Consider the following 22,495-nt stretch of genomic DNA (forward strand, 5'->3'; position numbering starts at 1 on the left):
CCATCCATCCATCCATCCATCCATCCATCCATCCATCCATCCATCCATCCATCCATCCATCCATCCATCCATCCATCCATCCATCCATCCATCCATCCTCCTGCAGTGTCAGGTGTGGCTCTGTTGGGTCAGGGATGCTGTAGAAGGGTGGATCTTCCTCTGAAGATCCAGTAGAAGACGCAGCTGTTCCCTCTGGGAATCCAGTGGGGACAAAAAGCCTGTCTTGCTGTCCCCAGGACCTCAGATTATATTCTGGTAGGAATGCTTGGCTCCTATGGGCTCACATCTCCCAGTGGGATGCTGCAGTTCTTATCAACCATGCAGTGACATTCAACAGCCTGTTATCAGCAGATGTCTCCCAGGAGGGAGGACTGGGTGTGGAAGAGGTAAGGAAAACTGCCCTCTAAACAGAAGACGACAGCCAAACAGATGAAAAATAAAATACATGTTTGCCTGGCAATCTGGGACATGGTGATTTAATATTTTACAGAAAATGAAATATGTATGGGCTTGGGGCTGGTACCTGTGGTGCTGGTACTGTGCTGGCACTGTCCTTTGTTCCCAAGGGACAAAACCACTGCACTGTCCCTGTCCCTAAGGGACAAAACCACTCTGCTGACACTGTCCCTGCCCAGGGGACAAACCCTCTGCCCTGGCTGATGTCACAGGGACATGTCACAGGGTTAATGGGATGTGGCTGCTCACAGCCGTTCCTCATTACCAGGAGTCAGGCAATCAAAGGAAAATCCAGCAAACGAGAAGGAAAATGCTTTTATTTGCTTCACTGACTGTGCTGACAGCACATCTGTGGTGTGTTACCTGCCAGCAAATAACTAAGGAGGTGTTTCCCACCCTGGATGCAGCTTGAGGCTGGAATGGGGATTTTCTTCTCTGGGAATGTAGTTTTGGAAAAACTCTGTTGGTCTGCGCTCCCTGCCAGCCTCAGAAGAAAAGAATTAAGTGACACAAACAAGGAGCTCGGGGCAGGAGGACCAGGAGGCTCTCCCCGAGCCTGTGAGCGACACTTTCCCCCACCCTGGCTGCTCTCCGTGCTCCGTGGGTGTCCTGGGGAGGCTTCCACAGCTCCCGAGCTTTGGCGGAGCCTGCAGAGCATCCCCTCCCAGCCCTGCCGGCAGCGGGGCTGCAGGAGCAGCGCAGCGCTCGCTGCAATGACGGCTGCAGCAGCAGGATGGGGGGCACCCCCTGAGCCCCCGAGCTGTGGGCTGATCTCTGTGCTGCTCCTGGCCCTGCTGGGGCTCCTGGGCATTCCTGCGGCTCACGGTGAGTACGGGGACAGGGAGGGACCGGGGACACCTGCCTGGGTCCCACCTGCAGCTCCGGGACTGGGCTGGGGATGCTCCCCTGAGCCTGGGGCTGTCACAGACCCAGCCCTGGCTGCTGCCTTCCCTTGGGGAACCCTGGACATCCAAACACCCTCCTGGGGCGGGGAAGGGGCCACAGAAGGGGCTCCTCACCTCAGGAGGTGTTGTCCTGCTGCTCTCCTGCCGCAGGTGACTGCGGGCCCCCGCCTGCCATGACCCACTCCAGCCCCTCCAGCAGCTCCAGCAGCTTCCCGGTGGGATCCAGGGTGACCTTCAGCTGCTCGGGGGGAGCCCGCAGGATCCCGGGCATGCCCGACACCGTGGAGTGCCTGCCCGGCGACATCTGGTCCAGGCTGGCCGAGCCCTGCGGCCGTAAATACCTTCCTTTATATCTGAAACACGGCCCGGGGGGGAATATCCCTGTCCCTCCTGCTTGGCACCATCCCTGTCCCCAGGGGCAAACCTGGTATGCTGCACTGTCCCTGTGCCCAGGGCACAAATCCTCTGTGCTGGTTCTGCCTCTGTCCAGGGGACAAAACCTCTGTGCTGGTTCTGTCCCTGTCCCCAGGGGCACAAACCCTCTGCCCTGCTGTCCCTCTCAGCCCCTGGTGGCCGCAGGGGTGGCAGAGGGCTCAGTGAGGGATGGGGCTGGGGTCTCCGGTGCCCCCCAGCCCATGCATGGTCTCCCCATTCCTGCTGACCCTCCCCGGGCTCCTGACCCCCCTCCATGCCCGCTCTGGTGCCTGCAGCAGGCTGGAGCCAGGTAAGGAGCCCGAATTCCCCTGGCACCAGCCCCAGGAGCTCTCCAGAAGCATTCCCGTGGTCCCAGGGGGTGTCTGGGCCGCTGCTGGTGGGCAGCTCTGTCAGGCTGGCTCTCCTTGGCTGCCAGGGAGCTGTGCTGCCCCAACCAGGCTGAGGTTTGCTGCCCTGTCCAAGGAGGATGAGAGGAGGAATTTCTTCCCTGTTGGCGCCAACGTCAGCTACGTCTGCCGGCCCGGCTACGAGAACTCCTCGCAGATTTCCCCCTCCAGCACCTGCCTGGAGAACCTGACGTGGTCACAGCCTGCTGAGCTGTGCAGGAGTGAGTATTCCTGCTGCCCCACACCCCCAAAAGCAGCCCTGGCTGCTCCCAAAATGACTCAGCCTGGTCATTATCATCCCAACAGCTCCATTAGCACGAAATTGGGGGATATTCCTTGTCATGCCTTGTTAAAATTGAACAGCAGCAATATCACTGACGTTCTTTTTGGCTTTTCTGCTGGCATAAACAGGTCTGGTTTGATTTTCATGCCAGGGAATGTTTGGTTGGACTCAGTGATCTCAGAGGTCTTTTCCAACCTCTTTGTGGTCCTAAAGATGTTTTCTCTGGGACATGGCACAGGCAGGGGACAAATCCCAATTTGCTATTCCAGCACTGAACTTCACCATGAAGGCAAAGCATTCTCTTGGTGACATCCATGGAATATTGAGACAGGAATATTTTTTCACAGTCGAGTACCTTGTTCCTAATCCACTGGGATGGAAACCCCTCTGTGGGCGTGGAGCATTTTGGGATCCCCACCTTTGGCTCCTGCCAGTCTGGCTGTGATGCCCATGGAGTGAAATGCTCTGGAACCTTTGGGAATCCCCCAGAGAGCCTGTTTTGTGTCTCATTCAGCCTTTTTGTGTCCCCAGGGAGGTCCTGTGGCACCCCAGGAGCTCTGCCTGGAGGGAGGATGGGGCCCCTCGGGGACCTGCAGCTGGGAGCACGGGTGGAAGTGTCCTGTGAGGATAGGTGAGTGCTGGGACACGGCTCCAGAGGGCACACAGCTGCAGGGAGGGCACCAGGGCCAGGATTCAGGGCCACCTTGTCCTCCAAGCGCCACCCAGAGCAGCTCTGAGTGTCCATCCCAACAGGAGCAGCTGGTTGTACTCACAGCTGATAACTCTGGACTTCAATACAAGCTATTTAAAATATTTCAGCTTAAGATAGTTGAGATATATTGAACAAAAAGGGTTACAATAAGGCATTTCTAAAATCCATTAAAGTTCAGCTGGAAAAGTGCAGTGAAACACAATTTCCACAGTCAGGAGCTGACTCACGGCTGCTGCCTGCTTTCAATCAGGGCCCAAATGCAGTGGACAGGCCCTGGAATTTTAATCTCTAATTTAAACACTCCAGGCAGGGTTCCTCCCTCCAGCAGGAAGCAGCTGGCATCATCTGGCTGGGGCTGCCCAGCCCCAGATGCAGCAGAGGGGTTTTGTCTCTCCCTTGGGATGCGATTGAGAAAATGAGAGCGTGTCCCACCCTGCTGGGGCTGAGCTCAGCTTTGGAAACCCACTGCAGGGTGGAGGGATCACATTGCTCATGCAAGTTAGGTCAGAAATGATCATTATCCACCCTGGCCAGATGCTGAGGGTTTCTGCACAGGAGGGAGAATCAGAATGGGGAAGGTGTCACTGTCCCTGAGCTTCCAGCAAACCAATGCAAAGCCACTTTAATTAAATATGGATTGAGCCCTGCTGCCCCTCACTGCTCCTGGAGGTCAGGGGGATCTATCTGAATCTGGATTGGGTTGGAACAGACCTTAGAACCCATGCAGTGCCACCCCTGCCGTGGCAGGGACACCTTGCACTGTCCCAGGGGTCTCCTCCCTTTGTCACCTCAGCCCTGGATGGGGACAGGGTCAATGCCAGCAGTGCTGTGAGCCAGGAGCAGGCAGGGATGGAGCTCCTGATTCAGCAAATCCCTGTGGGAATGCATCCCTCAGCTCAGCCCAGCCCTGTCTGGCATCCCCAGAGCACTCTGCCAGCCTCAGCTCCAGTTCCTCCCTTCCCTGCCACGGAAAATGCAGAGTCAGAGCAGAGAGGCACCAAAAATAGATGAGCACAGATCCTGACAGGAGTTCTGCTCACCAGCAGTGTCAGCAGCTCTGCTTGTTTTAACTGCCTCTCCCACACTCCTGATCATGCTTGCACTGGGGGTGGGTGGGAAATATTCCCAGTTTTTGGGCAGTTACTCTGATTTTCTCTCATGTGTTTTAGGTACAAATTAGTCGGGAATAATTTCATCTGGTGCCAGCTGAAAGGAAATGATGTTGAATGGAGCAAACTTCCGACTTGTGAATGTGAGATTCATCTTAAATTGTGAGATTAAAGCTTTTAACTTCACTCCAGCAGATCCTGCATCCCCATGTACAGACCAAAGCTCTCTTTGGATTGTTTTTGTGGATACTCTGTGGCCGATCTGTCCCCAAAAGCACAGCTGAGAAATGCCCATTCTGCTGCTATTTCAGCAGCTTTGTTCCCACAAAATCAGCATTTTTGTCATGGCTGAAGGTGATGGGGTGAGATTTCCAGGAATCCTGAGCGTGGCAAGCCTGCTGTTTATTTGTCGTGGCAAATAAAAGAGAGGGAGAAGAGAGGGAGGAAAGTGTGAGAAGAAAAACACCTGGGGAACAAACCAGAGAGAAGAACTGGGACAGGCAGCCGTGCTTTACCCCTCCAGTGCTGTTACCCACCTGCACCGTCCAAAGTTTATCCTCAAGAACCTCAGGCAGACTCAATCTTTTTGTATTTTATATTAAAACTGAAGCTTTATCAAACACATTGTCCTTCTCTCCTGCAGTAATTACCTGCCCTCCACCTCCTCCAATCAGCCACGGGAGACACAATGGGGAAGGCGTTGAGATTTTTGCTTATAACTCCACGGTGACCTACAGCTGTGAGCCCAGCTTCCAGCTGGTGGGGAATGGGAGCATCCAGTGTGGGAGCAGGGACAAAACCAGCGGGGTCTGGAGTGCAGCCACACCCGAGTGCAAAGGTGCTTTCATCCCATTCAGTGGCTGAAATTATTTATTATTTATTATTTCTTAATTATTTACTATTTATTTTTATTATTTGATATTTATTATTTATTACCAATTATTTACTATTTGTTATTTAATATTTAGTATTTAGTATTTCATATTATTTAGTGTTATTCAGTATTTAGTATTTAGTATTTATTTCTTAGTATTTATTATTTATTATTTGGTGTTTATTACTTAGTATTTAGTATTAGTTTGGTATTCAGGTGAAATTTAATATTCACTATTCACTATTCACTATTCAATATTCAATATTCAATGTTATTTAGTATTATTCAGTATTTAGTATTTTGTATTTTGTATTTATTTCTTAGTATTTCTTTTTTATTATTTAGTATTTGATATTTATTACTTAGCATTTAGTATTAGTTTGGTATTCAGGCAAAAATATTTAGTATTTAGTATTTCATATTATTTAGTATTTTGTATTTATTTCTTAGTATTTCTTATTTATTATTTAGTATTTATTATTTAGTATTTATTACTTGGTATTTAGTATTAGTTTGGTATTTAGGATTAACCTATTGAGGGTATTAATATTAATATATTAATATTAAATTTTCATATAAAAATTAAAAATTTAATATTAATATTAAAATATTGAGGGTATGAAGTGCAGGAGGGGTGAAATGCAAGTGCTAAGGAAATTTTAAAGGGGAAAAAGGTGCTGCTGGAGCAAGGACTGGATGGTCTCTGAAGGAAGGAGGAGTGCTCTGAGCAATGCTCCCTCTCTGTCCCCCAGAGAAAAGCTCAGCTGTCAGACTTGGAGCAAAAGACACGGAGAGCAGAGCTCCTCCCAAAAGTGAGTTGAAATCATTTGACATTGAATCAAGTGCATTTATTTTTCTCCTTTATCACATTTCTAGGAAAGGCCACCTGGTGAATTTGACCCCGTGAATTCCATTTTCTCAGGTGCCCAGGGAAATGGAGCCCAGCCCTCTCAGAAGGGTCTCCTGTGGGAGAGGAAGCTCAGCCTCTATAAAAAGGCCCTGCAAAACACCATCCAACCCTCCCAGTCCTCCTCTTTCTTCAGGAAACCAGGTCAGTCCTGAGGGACAACAGCATCCGTGCCAGCTCCTGCTTACTCCCATCCCTAAAACCCAGATTTTCATTTCTTCTCCCATATTTCTCTTCAGTGAGCAGGAACTGGGCTGCCTCAGGGTTCACATTTGTTCTGCCTTTGTACAAATCCCCAAAATCCTATTCTGGGCCCAGCAAAGGATCCATGTGTCCTCCGAAGTACATGGGGTTCTTTCCCCCACCTGGCTGCTTGCAGAAGTTAAAACGGCCCAAATTTCCATCATTTTGTGGAAGTGAGTGGGTTTTTTGTCATGTTCTTCTCTTCTGTAAGTTTTCTCTGTATAATTTACATTTTTTTGCTGGTTCACAGCTCAGCTTTGACTGCACCGACCTCCTATTCTCATAAAAAGCTTTGCTTTGTCTGCAATACATTTTAACTTATTGTTTCCTTGCCCTTATGTTATTACAGATTATTATTTTTTTTAACTTATTTTTTTGGGCATTTTGAAAAGCAAGAGAGGACTTTGTACCAGGTATCCCTGAGAGCGCCAGGGCTCTGGTGCTGATGCCAACCTTGTTCCCCACAGGGAGCTCATGCACAGCCAGGAGAAGCTGGACGTGGTGGAAGTCCTGGTCCTCCAGATTCCCCACCCGCTGCAGAGGATAATTTCATCCATGAAAAGGGAGAATTTTGGCTTCGTGGGAAGTGCTGGGAGCTGTCATTGTGTCACTGTGAGAGGAGAAGACACAACACCAGCTGGAGGATCTCAGTACCCAACCGAGGGATGGTGAAAATTGTTCCTCTGGTGTCAGGATCAAGCTGAGCTTGCCTATCTCAGAGTTTTGTCTTTTGGGTCAAGACCAGAAAATCTTTTACCATTCCTGACCTGTTCCAAAAGTGCCCCATGCAATGGTCACACTTATTAGGACTCCTTCTCCTTGCTTTAAGGTAAAGGATGACCTAAATCAGCGTGGTCCCACCTAGTAATTTTTTATTGATGATGTTTTAGCATTCCAAGAAATCGATGGAAAATTATTCCTAAAAGCATTTATTGGCTGATTTCCATATTTGTTCCTCCCATCCGAGTTTTCCTTTCAGTGATTGCCTCCCAGCACCCCGATCCAGCTGCGATTCCTGCTGGCCCCACCAGGGTTTCAGAGAAAACCCCGGAGTTGCTGCAGAGTTCCCCGAGCCCGGCTCTGTCCCGCCCAGCCTGACTCGGTGTTTCCAGGCCCGCAGGGTTTTCTGCTCACTGGCAACACCACAACAAACCCCAAACACAGCCCCGACCCCCCTGGGGAGGGAGCTGCTCCCCGAACTCCCCAGGAATTCCTGGCTGCAGCTGATCCAGATGTGGATCCAGCTGCCAGCAGGGAAAAGCAAAGCAAGGGCTTCCCTGTCCTGCTGAGTTTTAGCTCTTGTATTTATTTTAGGAAACCACGGTACTTGGGATATTACACTGTTTATATCTTGAGTGGTTTAAGCCCTTTCTTTAGCAAAAGCTTGTTCATGTATCGGCCCAAAGTTCCTTGCACTTTTCATTTCTACCACAGGAAGATAAAGCCACCTGTGGGCCGGGTATCTCTGATCTCATAAGGCAAAGGAGCCACTTCTGCTTTCCAGAGGGAGGGACCCAGCTCAGTCCCACTGTGACCACATCAATGAGGCACAGACACAGAAATACAACTCCTAAATAACCTCCCCAGGGCTGCCACCCTGCAACAGAGGGACTGGAAAACTTGTGTGTGTTCTTTAGGCTGCCTACCCCAATTTTGTCCTGTAAAGACCTAAAACCCGCAAAGCCTTTCTGGGTTTTTATTTCTATTTAGTAATAAATAGCAATTGTTTATAAAGGGTACTCTGTGAATTCAACTCCCTGCTGTTTTCTCATCGTATTTTATTCTCTTTTTCAAGAAGGAATCAGCTTTAAGGTATATCCTGGCAATGATCAGATTCAATGTTCTGTCAGTTCTTTATCACTCTGAACATTTATTCTATAAATGCCATCAATGGCAAGCTAAATTTGGTTACATATTTTTTAAAAAGTAGTAAAGGAGGAAAGCAGGGATGTGTTTCTGGGAAGTAGTTTGGAAAAGGCAGCTGGAGTTACACCTCCCCTAACCCTGTTCAGCCACTCTGGGGCTGAGCCCTGCAGCCCCTGAGCTGAGACTCAGCCCAGGCAGACCCAGGCTCAGCCCAGGCAGATTCAGGCTCAGCTCAGGGAGATTCAGGCTCAGCCCAGGCAGACCCAGGCTCAGCTCAGGAGGTTTTGGGAGCTGAGTTTCTGTGGCATTCCCAGGGCAGCAGCTCCAGTGCTGTTTTTGCTGCTGGGTTTTGCTGGCCAGCCTCGGGCTGCTCCCCGTGCCCGCCACCAGCAGCTGTCGGGGCTGATCCCTGCGCTGCAGGGACGGGTGGCAGGGCCAGATAAAGCTGCTGGCCCTCGGTGGCCTGGCAGGGACACAGCTGCTATCGGGGGGCTCAGCCACCGCCCGGGAGGAGCCGCTGCGGGGCAGCGAATGCGGGTGCACAGGGCAAGGGGCACAGATATCTCCTGCTCCCTCCCCAGGCAGAAAACAGCCCGCTTTCTGGGGTTTTCTGGGTTTTTCAGGGGTTCAGCCTGTGAGCAAAGGCATTTTCACTCGGTTCTGAGTGCAGCCACTCCCTGCGGGGGCTCAGCATCACGCAGAGCCTTTGCCAAATACTTTTCAGCATCTTCCTGCCCCGTGCCAAAGTCACTGCCCTAAGCCAATACAGAATTCCCCAGAATTTAAAGGTGTTTTTGTCCTCCTGCTGACAGATTCCTTTAGCCTTATGCAGCCACCATACCCGTTCAGGCCAGTGAGCTGTGAAAAAGCAGCCAAGGTCTCTCCATGGAATTTGTCACCGTGTTTACGAGGGAGTGTTTTATAGGGATACCTTATCCAAGGTGCTGGATTCCTTCCTTCGGAAACCACCTCTGCGTCTCATTGTTACATCTGATTGGAACTTAAATTGTATAGGAAAGTAAAATAAAGTGGGAATTAAAAAGAAATAAATAAAAGGGGTAAGTTGGTAAGTTTGAGCAGTGGAAACATCGCGGTTTCCTGGATAACCAAGGGAAACAGGAAGGTGCAGGTCGGCAGCTGCTGGCTGCCCTCTCCTTGGACTGGGAGGACACGTTCCCCTTCCTGCCCTTTTAGGTTTGGGTATTTTCTTTTCCTTTGCGACTTTGGCAGCTTTGGAGGGAGGGTTTTTTTTTTCCTGGAAGTGTAGAATAAGGCTGGGAAGGAGAGGCTGAGGCAGCGGATTCCCGGGGAGCCGCTCCTTGGGATGCCAGGCGCGCCTGGCACCGCTCACCCCGCGCGTTCCACACCCAGCCCCGCTCCCCACCGCGCTCCCGGCTTTCGTCAGAGCCTTCCCGGAGCTGAGCTGAGCTCAGCGGAGCTGGGCTGGCCGGGAGGGGCGGGCGGGGGCTCCGCGGGGCTCGGAGCAGCTCCGCGGGAGTGGCTCCGCTGCCCGGGCAGTGCCGGGGGACCCGCGATGGGCTCCGGCCGCCGCTGCTCGCTCCTGCTGCTGCTGGTGCTGCTGCTGGTGCTGCTGGAGCTGCCCGCGGCGTGGGGTGAGCCCCTGGAGGGGAGCGGGGTGCGGGGAGCTGGGCACGCCGGGCTGGGGGCTCTGTGCCTGCGGGTGTGCAAGTGTAGGATCTGTGGGAGTGTGGGTTATCCACGGGAGTGTGGGTTACCCACGGCAGTGTGCGTTACCCATGGCAGTGTGGGTTATCCACGTGAGTGTGGGTTATCCATGGGGCTGCGGATTATCCATGGCTGTGTGTGCTATCCATGGGAATGTGGGTTATCCGTGGCAGTATGTGCTATCCATAGGAGTGTGGGTTATCCATGGGAGTGTGGGTTGTCCGTGGCAGTGTGGGTTATCCATGGGAGTGTGGGTTATCCGTGGCAGTGTGGGTTATCCACGGGAATGTGGGTTATCTGTGGGAGTGTGGGTTATCCATGGGAATGTGGGTTATCTGTGGGAGTGTGGGTTATCCATAGGAGTGTGGGTTATCCATGGGAGTTTGGGTTATCCATGGGAAAGTGGGTTATCCATGGCAGTGTGCGTTATTCATGGGAGTGTGTGTAATATATATATGCAGAAGGAGCCCCGCTAAATCCCTGTTTATTTTCCCACAGGGGACTGTGGGCCGCTGCCGAATATCAGCCATGCTGAGCCCCGAGGAGACAGCAAACACCAGCAGAGCTTCAGTGTGGGCTCCACAGTGACTTTTCGCTGTGTCCCGGGTTACACCAAGCTCCCCTCTCTCTCCGACACCATCCAGTGCCTGTCGAACTCCCGCTGGTCCAGCCTGCCAGAGTTCTGTGGCCGTGAGTGTTTCCCTTTCTCTGACACAGGAGGGTGTGAGTTGCTTGCGGGAACACCCACAGCTTTGGCAATCGCTGCCTCAGGGGTTTCCTCATCACACAGGATGAAGTGGTCTGGCCACTTCTCTTGCTGCCCCTTTTTCCTACCCTCCACCGAGGCCGTTGGAGCCACTTGTGTGGCACTTGTGTATTAATGAAAATAGAGGAACAGCTTGGGAAGTGCATGGAAAAGGGGAGGGAATGCAGAGCACCAAGTGACCAAAGGGTTAACCAGGCGGGGAGGTTTGGCTTTGGGGATTTGGAAACTTCTCCAGTGAGAACTGGCTGCACTTCCCCACCTCGGACGATTCCCTGGTGGAAGTGGGCAGGGAGGAGGGCACTGTTTGGGGTGCCCATGCTCTTAGTGAGACTCGTGTGTTATCACTCAGATTTATGTTTACAGTTGAAAGCAAAGTGTTATTTTTGCTCTGTAACCGGACATTTGGGTGTCTCTGTGGTGGCCAGGCAGCTGTCCCACACCCAGGTCTGTGCAATTTGCTGCGCTATCACCAGAAGACAAAATGCAGAATTTTTACGCTGTTAACACCACGGTGAGGTACGTTTGTCGCCTAGCTTATGAAAACACCACAGCCCAGCCCCCCACCAGCACCTGTTTGGACAACTTAACGTGGACAGAAGTTCCTGAACTGTGTCAAAGTGAGTGTCCCCATCTCATTTCATTTTGCCCTGTGCTGTGTTCCAAGTGCCACGCCTGTATTTTAAAATTGCTCTTCTCTAATGACATTTAACATAAAATACCATTAATTGCCATTCTGCTATGAAAATTAAGTTTGTGGGGCTTTTCCCAGCCTCATGGTGCCCTAAGGACAATCTTACTCTTTTTCAGAGAAATCGTGTGGTATTCCAGCCAATCCAGAACATGGCCAAGCCATCCTAAAAGATATCCTAAAAGATCATCTGCTGGGTGGAACAGCCAGAGTGGTTTGTGACCGTGGGTGAGTGTGAAGTCACTTCCCTCTGCACCCCAGCTGCCCGGCCAGAGTCACTGGGGTGTGAACTGGGACATGGGGCTCTGCCCATGCAGTCCTCAGCACCTCTGTGGTGACACATTCTTGGTTGGTGACAACCAGCTGATTTTGGGATGTGCCTTTTGCCCCCGCAGGTACAGACTGAAGGGAGCATCACCTTCCATCAGGTGTCTCCTAGAGGGCGACAAAGCTGTCTGGAGTCCTCTTCCAGCTTGTCAGGGTGAGTGAAGTTGTCCGGTGCTTGACTGGAAAAACCAAATATTCCAATCTAGAAATTCTGAATTTTTGGTTTATTTCACTGAGTGAGGTCAGGCCAGCATCTCTGCAAGGGGACAGCTGCTGTCACAAGCAGGGATCCCCAGGAGCATCACTGGTTCCTGCGGAAGCCTGGCAAAAGCAGAAGAAGAAGAGAAGGGAAGAGCATCCCAGGGTCCCCTCCTGAGTTCTCTCCTCTTTCTCCCGCAGTGATTTCCTGTCCCCCTCCTCCAGCCATCCCCCACGGGCAGCACAGTGGGAGCAGCTCGGGGCAGTTCGTGCTGGGCTCCGTCGCAACCTACACGTGTGAGCCGGGGCTGGAGCTGGTGGGGCAGGACACGCTGCGCTGCACCGGCGACAGCGGCGACAGCGGCGACAGCGGCGACAGCGGCACCTGGAGCGGCGCCCCGCCCGCCTGCCGGGGTGAGCCCATCCCTGCCCGCAGCCTCCCCTTGCCCGCAGCTCGCTCCTGCTGCTGGTCCCTGCTGCCCAGCCCGTCTGGCAGCACAGGCGCTCTGCGGGCTTTGGTTCCAGGGCTCTGCACGGTGCCAGGCTCTGCTGAGCAGCACCAGGAGCACAACCGGACTTGGGTTTATGTTTTTCCTTCGAGAGGAGCAGGCGGAAATGTAATGAACAATGTGGGAAATTATCAGTGGCTGCTGAGCTGGTGGAGGGAACTTAGAAAGGATTTATTTATGTCTTGTGTCCAACAACACCCAGGCAATAAAGCCAAGGGGAACAGCAGAATCCTCTCTGTCTTCAAGGCCTGGAGTGGCACAAGAGGTCCCTGCCACAGCCTGAGATGCACAAGTCACCTGCCCATGTGTTGTCTACTCCTCTCTGAACTATTTTATATATTGAGCACCATATAAAATCACATTTTGAGTGTTTTTCCTTTGTCTCTCCCTAGTTAAAACCACAGCAGAGACAAACCAAACCAAACCCTCAGAAGAGAATCCTTACTGGCTGGGTAAGAGCTCCATTTCTTAGAAGTCCTGTTAATTGCTGTAATTGCACTGCATTTTGGCCTTCATGTTTTTAACATTCCTTTCATTATTTTCCTCCCCAGCAAGCATCCTCATTCCGAGTTGCATTGGTAAGTAGCTTAAAATTGAAAATATATTTTCCTACCCCAAAGCTGTCTGCTGTTAAATACCTAGAGTCAATGGTTGATTTCACTCTCCCTTTCCCTTCTTTGTTAGTTCCCCCAGTAGCCCTTGGAATTCTAGCTGGGATCATCGTGAGACGGAAAGAGAGTGAAAAGCAGTAAGCTGCCCCTCCAAAATCAGAACTTTCCCTGGGGATAAGTGGATTTTTCCTTTCAAACCCTGTACCTTCAGTATATTGGCATGGTTAGCACAATATTTCCATGTTGTGAAGCTTTTCTTCTACAATTTTCTCCCTTTCTGTCTCTCCAGCTCTTATAATGTGAATTCACAAAAGCAGGAGGTGAAGGCAAGGGATTCAGCGATGCACCTGGAGGTTACAGATGAGAAGAAGCTCCCCAAGCCCTGGAATTCCTATTTTTGGTAGGTTTTCTTGTTCACCTGCCCAAAACCTTGTGCCTGACTATAGCCAGGGGTCTCAGTGCTGCTGAGCTCACCTGTGCAGAAGATCTTTGAGCATTTTTTGACTTCCAAATGCCACGATGAACACCCTGCTGTCCAAAGGGGGCTTCAGGAGGGTTTGGGCTTTGCTGGGTGGATTTCCCCCATCTCTCTCTCATCCACAGCCACACAGGGAAGTGCCACGTGTGTCCCAGCTGTGAGGAGCAGCTCCACAGTGCCCTGGCCCCTCTCTCAGAGCCCCCATGCCACGGCTGTGCCGCCTGCCAGGACTGGCTGAGCTCCCAGCCCCAAAAGCCCCGCAGCTACTCGGTGCCCAGCGTTGGTGATGGGGACAGCCAGAGCCCAGCAGGCACCAGGTAAAATCCAACAGGGGAGCAAAGCGAGGGGAAAGGGGGAGGAAGCATCTCTGTGTGGGTAAAGTGAGTTTGGCAGCTGGAATTTGTGTCCTTCCTGCTTTAGCAGGAGCAAGGGTTTGATATTTAGGGAATAGTGGCTCAGCTGGGCAGGAGGTGTTTTTGGGAAGCCACACACTCAGGATCTGTGCGTTCTCTCTGTGTGTTCAGCTCTCCTGCCATGGATGTGCTGAGGGCAGATGGCATAGGAGGAGCTGCTCCGTGGAGGAGTGAGGCAGAGCAGCCCATGGACCACCAAAGGTCAGTCTTCCACCTAAAAACACCCAGATGCCACGGTGGGCATGGACAAAACCCAGCGAATTTCAGAACTGAGCTTATCAGAGAATCCCAGAGTGGTTTGGGTTGGAAGGGACCTCAAAGCTCATCTCGTGCCATCCCAGGCTGTTCCAAAACCCCAGAACCACGGCCTGGAAGGCACATCCATGCTCTCAGTGCTCACCCTCGATGGTTCCTCTCCACAGTGACCACATCTGTCCCATCTGTGAGAGCTGGCTGCGTGCCCACACTGGCCAGGGGGACAGCAGGGCTGTGACACCGGGCGAGTGGCAGCACAAGGGGTGAGTGTGGCCAGGCCAGGCAGCTCCTGCCAGCCCTGCAGGGAGTGCCCAGCGCCCTCCAAGCTGAGCTCAGAATAAAGCAGGTGGCCCTGTGTGACTGTTGGCTGCTCCTTGCCCTGTGCCAGGGTAAAGGGTGGTGCCTGCTCAAGCAGAGAGAGGTGGAACTGGGTGAGGTTCACTCAGATGATGCTTGTGGGGTTTCCCTGGGTGTCTCTGGAGCAGCCTGGGCTCCTCACTGTGCTCAGCCTCGTGTTCTTTGGGGCTCTGGGTTTGGTTAAGCAGCAAAGAGCCCAGGTGAGACCCTGCAGTGGGAGCCTCTGCTCAGCCACTGCCCAGGGCTTTTCCCACCTCTGGGTGTGGTTCCTTTGCTTGAGGCAAGGTAAGGTTTTGGGCCAGAGAAGTGATGAGGTAAAGCTGTTTGCTCAGTTTATTTATTTATTCTGACACTCGCCCATGTAAGTCTGGTGCTTCCTCAACACAGTCACCATTGACAGAGCCAAATTCACATGAAAACCCAGATAAACATGGTTGGACATGTGCATCTGCTTGCTTTGGCTTCGGGAAGTGTGAACTCCTTGCTGCTGCCTTTGCTTTGGGGTTTTTCCATTTATTCCTGTGAGTGCCTGCTCCGCTGGCCGGGAGCCCCAATCCTGGGGGAGCTGGTCCAGTTCTGCATTCTTGAACCTCTGCCTGCTGGAGTCTAAAAAGGGAAATGGTGAAGGAGAGCAGCTCTGTGGGTGCTGGAGTGGTTTGGAGAGGGGCAGGTCCTGTCACAAGCCTCTGGGACTCACTCCCCTCTCTCCCCACAGCCCCCAGGGCCCCGTCTGCCCCCCCTGCACGGACAGACAGCTCCTGTCCCTGGTCCACGGGGACACAGCCAGCAGCCCCGTGTGTCCCCTGGCCGGGGAGGGCACCCCAGCCCACCTGGTCCCTCCGCACAGCCCCGGCTGCCACCTGTGCCCCGTGTGCTCGGTGCCCAGCCACGCTCACCTGTGCCAGCCCCAGCGCCTGGCACCCGATGGTAGGAGCTGCTCGGGGCACCCCGAACACCCCAGGCCCCTGGGGAGGCTGCTCAAACCCTCCCCAGGCCGGGGGCATCCCCTGATCCCGGCTTGTTTACCATGCAGGATAAATCCAGGAGCTGAGGAGGGGAGTCCAGCACCGATCCCTGGCAGGGATTCAGCTCTGAGTGCAACAAAGGGACCTGAAATCAACGCTCTGACTTCACCTGGGCTGGCACAGAAGCAGAAAAACCAAACATACTTCAAACCCACCTCCGTGTTGGTTTAACGCCCACTTTTTTGTTTATTTTTGTATGAACAAAGTGTTTTTGCAGCTCTTAAAGTGAGACTTAAAAAAGTCAGTAAACGTTTCCTTGCGCTAGGAAAACAATTTCCTCTTTGCACAATCTTACAAGATTTATTTGTATTTCTTAAACTACTTTTTTAAAAGTGAGGTTCCTTTCCTAGTGTGCAGATAAAAATGCAAAATTTAGAGTATTTATAGTAAAACTGTTTTGTAAATAAAACAAATATAAAATAGGGAATACTGGTATCCTGGCTCTGGGGTTTATTTCATATTTACTAATCAACCCCTCCCACAGAGTGGGTTAAATGATTTTGCAGTCTCATAATTTGCCAGATGTAATCAAGTTCATTAATGGCTTCTGCTCAATTAATCGCTGCTGTTGCACTGGTGCCCGGTGCCTGAGCTTTCCTGGGAATTGTGATGGGGGAGATGGGGCAGGGCTCTGCTTTCCCTCCTGACAAAGTGGCCTTGAAGCAGCGACTGCCAGGAACCCCTGGCACTGCTGTGGGGGACTGGAGTGCTTTGGAAGGCACCTGGAGGGCTGCTCAGAACCTATAAATTCAATATTCATAATGGAATACTGCTGAGAACTTCTGGAATACTGCTGAGAACTTCTGGAATGCTGCTCAGAACTCAAGGGCACCTATCCCTGTGTGAAACCACGGAGATGCCAAGACCTTTGCCCTGGGAGCAGGACACCAACCCCGCAGCTTTTGGGCACTTTGTTTTCATCCTGCCTGCCCTGAGCCACTCGTGGCTGTGCTGAGGATGTGTGTGAGCGTGGAGAGAGGTGAGGGAGGGACCATTTGGGCAAAATGCCCCGGGTTTCTCTGGCTGATGGCAAGGCCATGCTGAGGCATTGGTGTCCTTTCCTGGCCGTAACTCAGCCTGGCTGAAGATCACTGGATAAGCTGTCATAAAATGGAGTTAAGATTGGAAGGTTTCCTGTTTGGAAGGCATTCAGAATTTGAGCTGCTGGTAAAGAAAAATGTTGAGGTTTGGGGTTTTGCCTGCTGCAGAGGTAAATCACCCATCTGGGAGCTTCTCATGAAGCACACTGGGAACAGGAACCACCCAAATGTGCCTACTACAGACCTTTGGTTTCTCCATTTTCCCCTGCTGGCAGGAACATGCCTTTAATAAGAAGGAAACTCACAAATAACCATTTCCATGCACACATCAGCCTTGTTCCAGACAGGCCCCCAGGTTCTCCCTCCCCAGCAGAGCCCTGTCCTGCTCAGCTGTCACAGGGGCACCGCAGATCCTGTTCCTTCAGCCCTGCACAACAAGCACTTGCACATTGCTGGTTATTTTTATTGCTCTTTTACCGTAAGCCACGTGAGTGACTAAAAGGGCAAAATACAACCTAAAGGCTCTCAGCTCTGGGTTGTGTTTGGTTTTGCTATTTTAATCCCAGCACGTTTATTCACACTGCATATTCCAAAGTGATTTTTTTTTTCCAAATGATTTAACATGTGATTTGGGGATCAGCTTGGAATTATCTCCCCACAATCACATGAAAGGAATTGTGAATGCTGAAACTTTGTGTACAGGTATGGTCACCAAAATTTACCATTGGAGAGGGTTTATTTACTGCATTTGTAATCAATTGCACATCATTTTTCTTTGTCATCTGAGTGCAAATCACCAAGTGCAATCTGAAGTGTGAGCGTTGGATTTGTAAGTATTGGAAGCTCTCTGTCAATAATGATCAGTCTCTGTCTCGCTGCCTGCTTCAGGCTCAGGAAATATCACCTGTGTGGAGTGGGCAGCTGGAGCTGCTGGGGCTGCTCCTCATCCAAAACTCCTGTTGGGGGCTTATTTTTCCTGCCAGCAGGGAGGGATGAGCCCAGGGTCGGGTCAGGAGGATTTGTGCCCCCAATTTTTGTCCTGTTTTTATGGGAAGAGGGAATTCCCCACTGCTGTGACCCTTAGGACACCTTCATCCCACCCCTTAGGTGCCACCACCATCCCCTGGGGCTCTGGGGCAGAGCCTGGGACACTTCCCCTAAGGAGGACACTCTGCTCCATGGGCACAGTGCAGCTGCAGCACCTCTGCCTGCCCCCAGCCCTTTTCACCCCTCTTTCCACATCCTCCCCTGCCAAAACCAGCAGCAGCAGCAGCCTGGGGCACCTGCAGCCTCCTCTGGGTGCTGGCTGTGCTGCACGTCCTGGGGAGCCCCCAGGTTCCTGTCCCACACTCCTGGGAAGTCCCCCAGCAGCATCTCCTTCCTCCCACGGGGGCACTGGGGGGAACTGGGCTGCCCATATCTGCCCCGTGCCCACAGGAGCTGCTGCCTGTGCCAGGGATGGTGCCCACCTTCACCCTCTGCCTGCTGGGCAGCTCCGCTCTGCTCCTCAGCACCACGCCCGGGGCTCAAGGTAAGGCAGGGCAGCAGCTCTGCTCCTCTGGGGCCTTCCTCCCACAGCCCTCCTGCTCCTCCTCACTGCTCTGTCCTCGCTGATCCCTGTGCTTTTCTCTGTGGGGGGAAATGGGAGCCCTGCACTGCTACCAGGGGGCCTTGGCATCACAGAGCCCTGAGCTCCTCTGATGATGGCAGAGACCCTCTGGGGTCACCAGAGCCACAGCTGGCACATCACCAGAGCCAGAACTGGCACATCACCAGAGCCACAGCTGGCACATCACCAGAGCCACAGCTGGCATTCCCAGCCTGGCTGGGCACCCCCTTACCCTGGCAGAGCACAGATCCCTGGGGGCTGTTGGGTCAGTCCTGGGCTGCCCTGTCAGTGATTTCCTGGGTTGGATTGGGCCCTCAGGAGGGCCAGGAAAGGCTCCTGACCCTGCTGGGTGCTGACATGAAATCCTGGACACGCAGGTTTTGTCAGCCCGAGGAGCACAGGGAGGGTCCTGCAGCCCCAGGACCCCAGCCCAGGTGCAGCCCCCAGTGCCCACGGGCACCAGGCTGCAGGGGCACCCCGCAGCACCCCGGGGCTGGCCAGGTCAGCGTTTCCCTTCTCTCCCTCCAGCTGCCCGGTGCCCGCTGCCCCGCGTGCCCTACGGGCGGGTGTCCCCTCGCCGCTTTTCCTACCGGCCATGGGACACCGTGAGCATCACCTGCACCCCGGGCTACACCCTGCGGGGCCCGGGCAGCAGCACCTGCGGGGCTGCCTCCAGGTGGGACCCTCCTCTGCCCGAGTGCAGAAAGGGTGAGTGGCACACCAGTGTCCCAGCGCTGGGGGCAATGCTGGCTGCGGGGAAAGCTCCTCTGTGTCCTCCCAAATTCACTGGGAAGGCAAAGCTGGCGTGGGTCTGTTCCTGCTGCCCTTCCCAAGCTTGGCTGGCAGAGAAACAGAAACAGCTCTGGTGGGACAGGATGGGGTGGGACATGGGGATGGCTGTGCCCTGTCGGGGGGTCTGAGAGGGATGGGGAGAGGTTAACCCTGAAGGATGGCAGGGTCTGAATGCCGGGGGTTTCTGACACTGCTTCTGGGCAGATGTGGGGCATTTTCACCTTCATTGTGGAGTGCAGAGTAATCACAATTTCTCACTGCTCTCGCTGTTTCCACATCAGTGTGGATCCCTCCCAAATCCTGCCATGTGCCCGCTGTCCTGTCGGGACCTCTCATCACTGCCAGTGATTCCTTCCAGGTGCAGCTGCACCTGGAGTGAACTGAAGCCTTGACCCAGCAAATGGAGCCCAGAGCAGGATGCAGGAGCTCACCCTGCTGTTACCGAGCTGTGCCAGCAGCACAGACCAGCACAGAGCAGACCCACAGGACTCTTTCTTTCCCTCTGCAGAGGTGACATGTCCCCGGGCACCCAACATCGCCAACGGGCTGCACTCCGGGCTCTCCTCGGGCAGCTTTCCCCGCGGAGTCACCGTGTCCTACAGCTGCAGGGAGGGCTTCCAGCTGCTCGGCAATGAGTCCATCACCTGCACGGACTCGGGGCGCTGGAGCCGGCCCCTGCCCCGCTGTGAAGGTCTGTGTGGTCTCTCTGCTGGGCTGGGGCGCAGGAGGGCGCTGGGTGTGCTGTAGGGTCAGGGCAGGGCTCTGTGTGTGAGGATCCCGCTCCTGATGCAGGGAATTTAAAGGGCGCTGTCGCTGCCCCCACAGCGATCGGCTGCCAGGTACCCGAGGTGCAGAACGGGCAGGTGCACAACGCGCAGAGCACCTACAGAGCTGGAGACACTCTGCACTTTGGCTGCCACCCCGGCCATGCAGCGGAGGGCTCCGATGAGGCTCGGTGCCAGCCCGGGGGCGCCTGGGACCCGCCGGAGCTCGTGTGCCACAGGGGTGAGTGCTGCTCGAGATCGGGGCTGCGGGCAGGGGTTTAACCCCTCCGTGCACAGCACTCTGCCTGCCTTCCCCTCGCTCCCCGTTCTCTCGCTGAGCAGCTCAATTTCCCATCTCCCTCCCGCAGTCCGGCCGTGCCCGATGCCTCCGGAGGTGGCCAATGGAAATCACAACGGCCGGGACACGGCAGTGTTCACCATGGGAATGTCTGTGAGGTACAGCTGCGATCCCGGCTATTACCTGGTTGGAAATGCCACTGTGACCTGCAGAGCATCGGGGAACTGGAGCCAGCCCCGGCCTCGCTGCCAAGGTGAGCCCGGGCTCTGTGCACAGGGGACACCCTCACCAAATCCACCGAGACCTTCAGCGAGAGACTAAATTCCCTTTTAATGAAATATACGGGTTTATAATATGTAAAGAACAAGCTAAAATCCACGAGTGCAGAGCCAGCACCCTCCTCCCTGTGCTCCAGTGATATCCATGGATGGTGACAGTGCGGAGACCAGGCATGGGCATAGCGGGGGGACACAGCTTTTAGAGGGAGACCAGCTGAGATAAAATGAATCATTTCAATACTCTTTGTCCAGAAAAATCAGAGGAGAGACAGGAGACCCAAAGGCTGCTGGCGGGATGCAGCTGGCAGTACCTGGGATTTGAGCCCTCTGTCCTCCCAAACTCTGACAGGAGCTGGCTCCCCAAAATCTCCTCTCCCAAACCCTGATGAGGCTTTCCCTCCCTCTGCAGAGGTGACATGTCCCCGGGCACCCAACATCGCCAACGGGCTGCACTCCGGGCTCTCCTCGGGCAGCTTTCCCCGCGGGGTCACCGTGTCCTACAGCTGCAGGGAGGGCTTCCAGCTGCTCGGCAATGAGTCCATCACCTGCACGGACTCGGGGCGCTGGAGCCGGCCCCTGCCCCGCTGTGAAGGTCTGTGGGGGGCTCTCTGCTGGGCTGGGGGGCAGGAGGGCGCTGGGTGTGCTGTAGGGTCAGGGCAGGGCTCTGTGTGTGAGGATCCCGCTCCTGATGCAGGGAATTTAAAGGGCGCTGTCGCTGCCCCCACAGCGATCGGCTGCCAGGTACCCGAGGTGCAGAACGGGCAGGTGCACAACGCGCAGAGCACCTACAGAGCTGGAGACACTCTGCACTTTGGCTGCCAGCCCGGCCACGCAGCGGAGGGCTCCGATGAGGCTCGGTGCCAGCCCGGGGGCGCCTGGGACCCGCCGGAGCTCGTGTGCCACAGGGGTGAGTGCTGCTCGGGATCGGGGCTGCGGGCAGGGGTTTAACCCCTCCGTGCACAGCACTCTGCCTGCCTTCCCCTCGCTCCCCCTTCTCTCGCTGAGCAGCTCAATTTCCCATCTCCCTCCCGCAGTCCGGCCGTGCCCGATGCCTCCGGAGGTGGCCAATGGAAATCACAACGGCCGGGACAAAGCGTTTTTTACCGCTGGGATGTCTGTGAGGTACAGCTGCGATGCCGGCTATTACCTGGTCGGAAATGCCGCTGTGACCTGCAGAGCATCGGGGAACTGGAGCCAGCCCCGGCCTCGCTGCGAAGGTGAGCCCGGGCTCTGTCCCCTCAGGCTCTGAGCACAGGGGACACCCTCACCAGTGCAAACAGATCCTCCAAGAGGCTTAATTCCATGTGAAGTGTATCATGGAATCAATTAGTGCGAAGCCTTCCTACAGCTGGGGAGGTTTGTGTGGACGTCGCGCTGATGCTGTGGTTCCAACATTAACAGCCGCTGGTTTTGTGTTTTCTCTTGCTCCGACTCCTCTGCACACCCTCATTCCAGGCACTGTCTGCATCAATCCAATCGTAGCCAACGGAAGGCAAGTTGGTGGCCACGGGGTCCTCTCTGCCCCCGGGCAAACGGTGACATTCCGGTGCCACGATGGGTACAGCCTGCAGGGCAGTGCCAGCCTGTCGTGCCAGGAGGATGGCAGCTGGCAGCCCCCTGCTCCTGTGTGTGACAGAGCACTGCCCCACCACACCTCCTTCACCAGGTCTCCAGGTACCTGACATAACTGCTGTTTTATGTCCCCTAATGCTGTTTAAAATATGTTGTTAAACCCTTTGAGGGGAAGATTCAAGCCTATCCTGGGAATAAGAACCTAATCCTCTGCTGCCCTTTGGGAAAATGTCTTCATTAATGGCTATATTAATCAAAATGAACATTTTTACAAGGCAAACCAAACCCCTTTCCTCCTAACAGTGCTCTTTGTGTGCTTGCCCCCCGTGTGCCTGTCCTGCCTGCTGCTCACATCTCTTTTCTCTCTCACTAGGTGCTTGTGGTGCTCCCACAAGGTTACAGTTTGCTGAGCTAAATGAGGAGCACAGGAATGCCATTGATTTTCCTGTTGGGAAGACTGTGCAATACACTTGCCGCCCTGGATATGCAAAAGTGCCAGGAATGTCACCTACTCTGACATGCCTTGAGAGAGGAGTGTGGTCAGAAGCACTAGAGTTCTGTAAAAGTGAATAGCTCCTTGATTTGGTGTCTGTCGTTGCAGGAGGAACAGGTCTCAGGTTCTGTCCATGCTGCCAAAACCTTGGTGTTATTCT

At 53.7% G+C, this 22,495-nt stretch overlaps 2 protein-coding genes across 2 annotated transcripts in view; both read left to right on the forward strand.

Annotated features, from left to right (window-relative positions):
• Positions 1-1,169: 1,169 nt before the first annotated feature.
• On the forward strand, positions 1,170-7,995 carry CD55 (CD55 molecule (Cromer blood group)). The gene is made up of 10 exons (XM_063177739.1): positions 1,170-1,281; positions 1,512-1,694; positions 2,212-2,403; positions 2,997-3,096; positions 4,347-4,429; positions 4,930-5,124; positions 5,913-5,972; positions 6,083-6,211; positions 6,307-6,483; positions 6,778-7,995. Exons 1-10 carry the CDS (start codon positions 1,170-1,172, stop codon positions 6,855-6,857), a joined length of 1,311 nt encoding a protein of 436 aa, XP_063033809.1. The 3' UTR covers positions 6,858-7,995.
• Positions 7,996-9,676: 1,681 nt separating this feature from the next.
• CR1 (complement C3b/C4b receptor 1 (Knops blood group)) overlaps positions 9,677-22,495 on the forward strand; it is a 38,989-nt gene continuing 26,170 nt past the window's right edge. The window contains exons 1-23 of the mRNA XM_063177740.1: positions 9,677-9,789; positions 10,361-10,552; positions 11,054-11,245; positions 11,436-11,544; positions 11,712-11,797; positions 12,043-12,255; positions 12,743-12,802; positions 12,902-12,928; positions 13,035-13,098; positions 13,251-13,361; positions 13,565-13,756; positions 13,964-14,053; positions 14,275-14,370; positions 15,180-15,391; positions 18,667-18,846; positions 19,439-19,621; positions 19,756-19,935; positions 20,063-20,245; positions 20,680-20,862; positions 20,998-21,177; positions 21,305-21,487; positions 21,726-21,895; positions 22,146-22,407. Of these exons, the coding sequence (XP_063033810.1) occupies positions 9,711-9,789; positions 10,361-10,552; positions 11,054-11,245; positions 11,436-11,544; positions 11,712-11,797; positions 12,043-12,255; positions 12,743-12,802; positions 12,902-12,928; positions 13,035-13,098; positions 13,251-13,361; positions 13,565-13,756; positions 13,964-14,053; positions 14,275-14,370; positions 15,180-15,391; positions 18,667-18,846; positions 19,439-19,621; positions 19,756-19,935; positions 20,063-20,245; positions 20,680-20,862; positions 20,998-21,177; positions 21,305-21,487; positions 21,726-21,895; positions 22,146-22,407 (3,427 nt within the window). The 5' untranslated portion in view covers positions 9,677-9,710. The remainder of the gene's footprint in view (positions 9,790-10,360; positions 10,553-11,053; positions 11,246-11,435; positions 11,545-11,711; positions 11,798-12,042; positions 12,256-12,742; positions 12,803-12,901; positions 12,929-13,034; positions 13,099-13,250; positions 13,362-13,564; positions 13,757-13,963; positions 14,054-14,274; positions 14,371-15,179; positions 15,392-18,666; positions 18,847-19,438; positions 19,622-19,755; positions 19,936-20,062; positions 20,246-20,679; positions 20,863-20,997; positions 21,178-21,304; positions 21,488-21,725; positions 21,896-22,145; positions 22,408-22,495) is intronic.

This window comes from Melospiza melodia, chromosome 28 (genome assembly GCF_035770615.1).
Source record: "Melospiza melodia melodia isolate bMelMel2 chromosome 28, bMelMel2.pri, whole genome shotgun sequence".
Lineage (NCBI taxonomy): Eukaryota > Metazoa > Chordata > Aves > Passeriformes > Passerellidae > Melospiza > Melospiza melodia.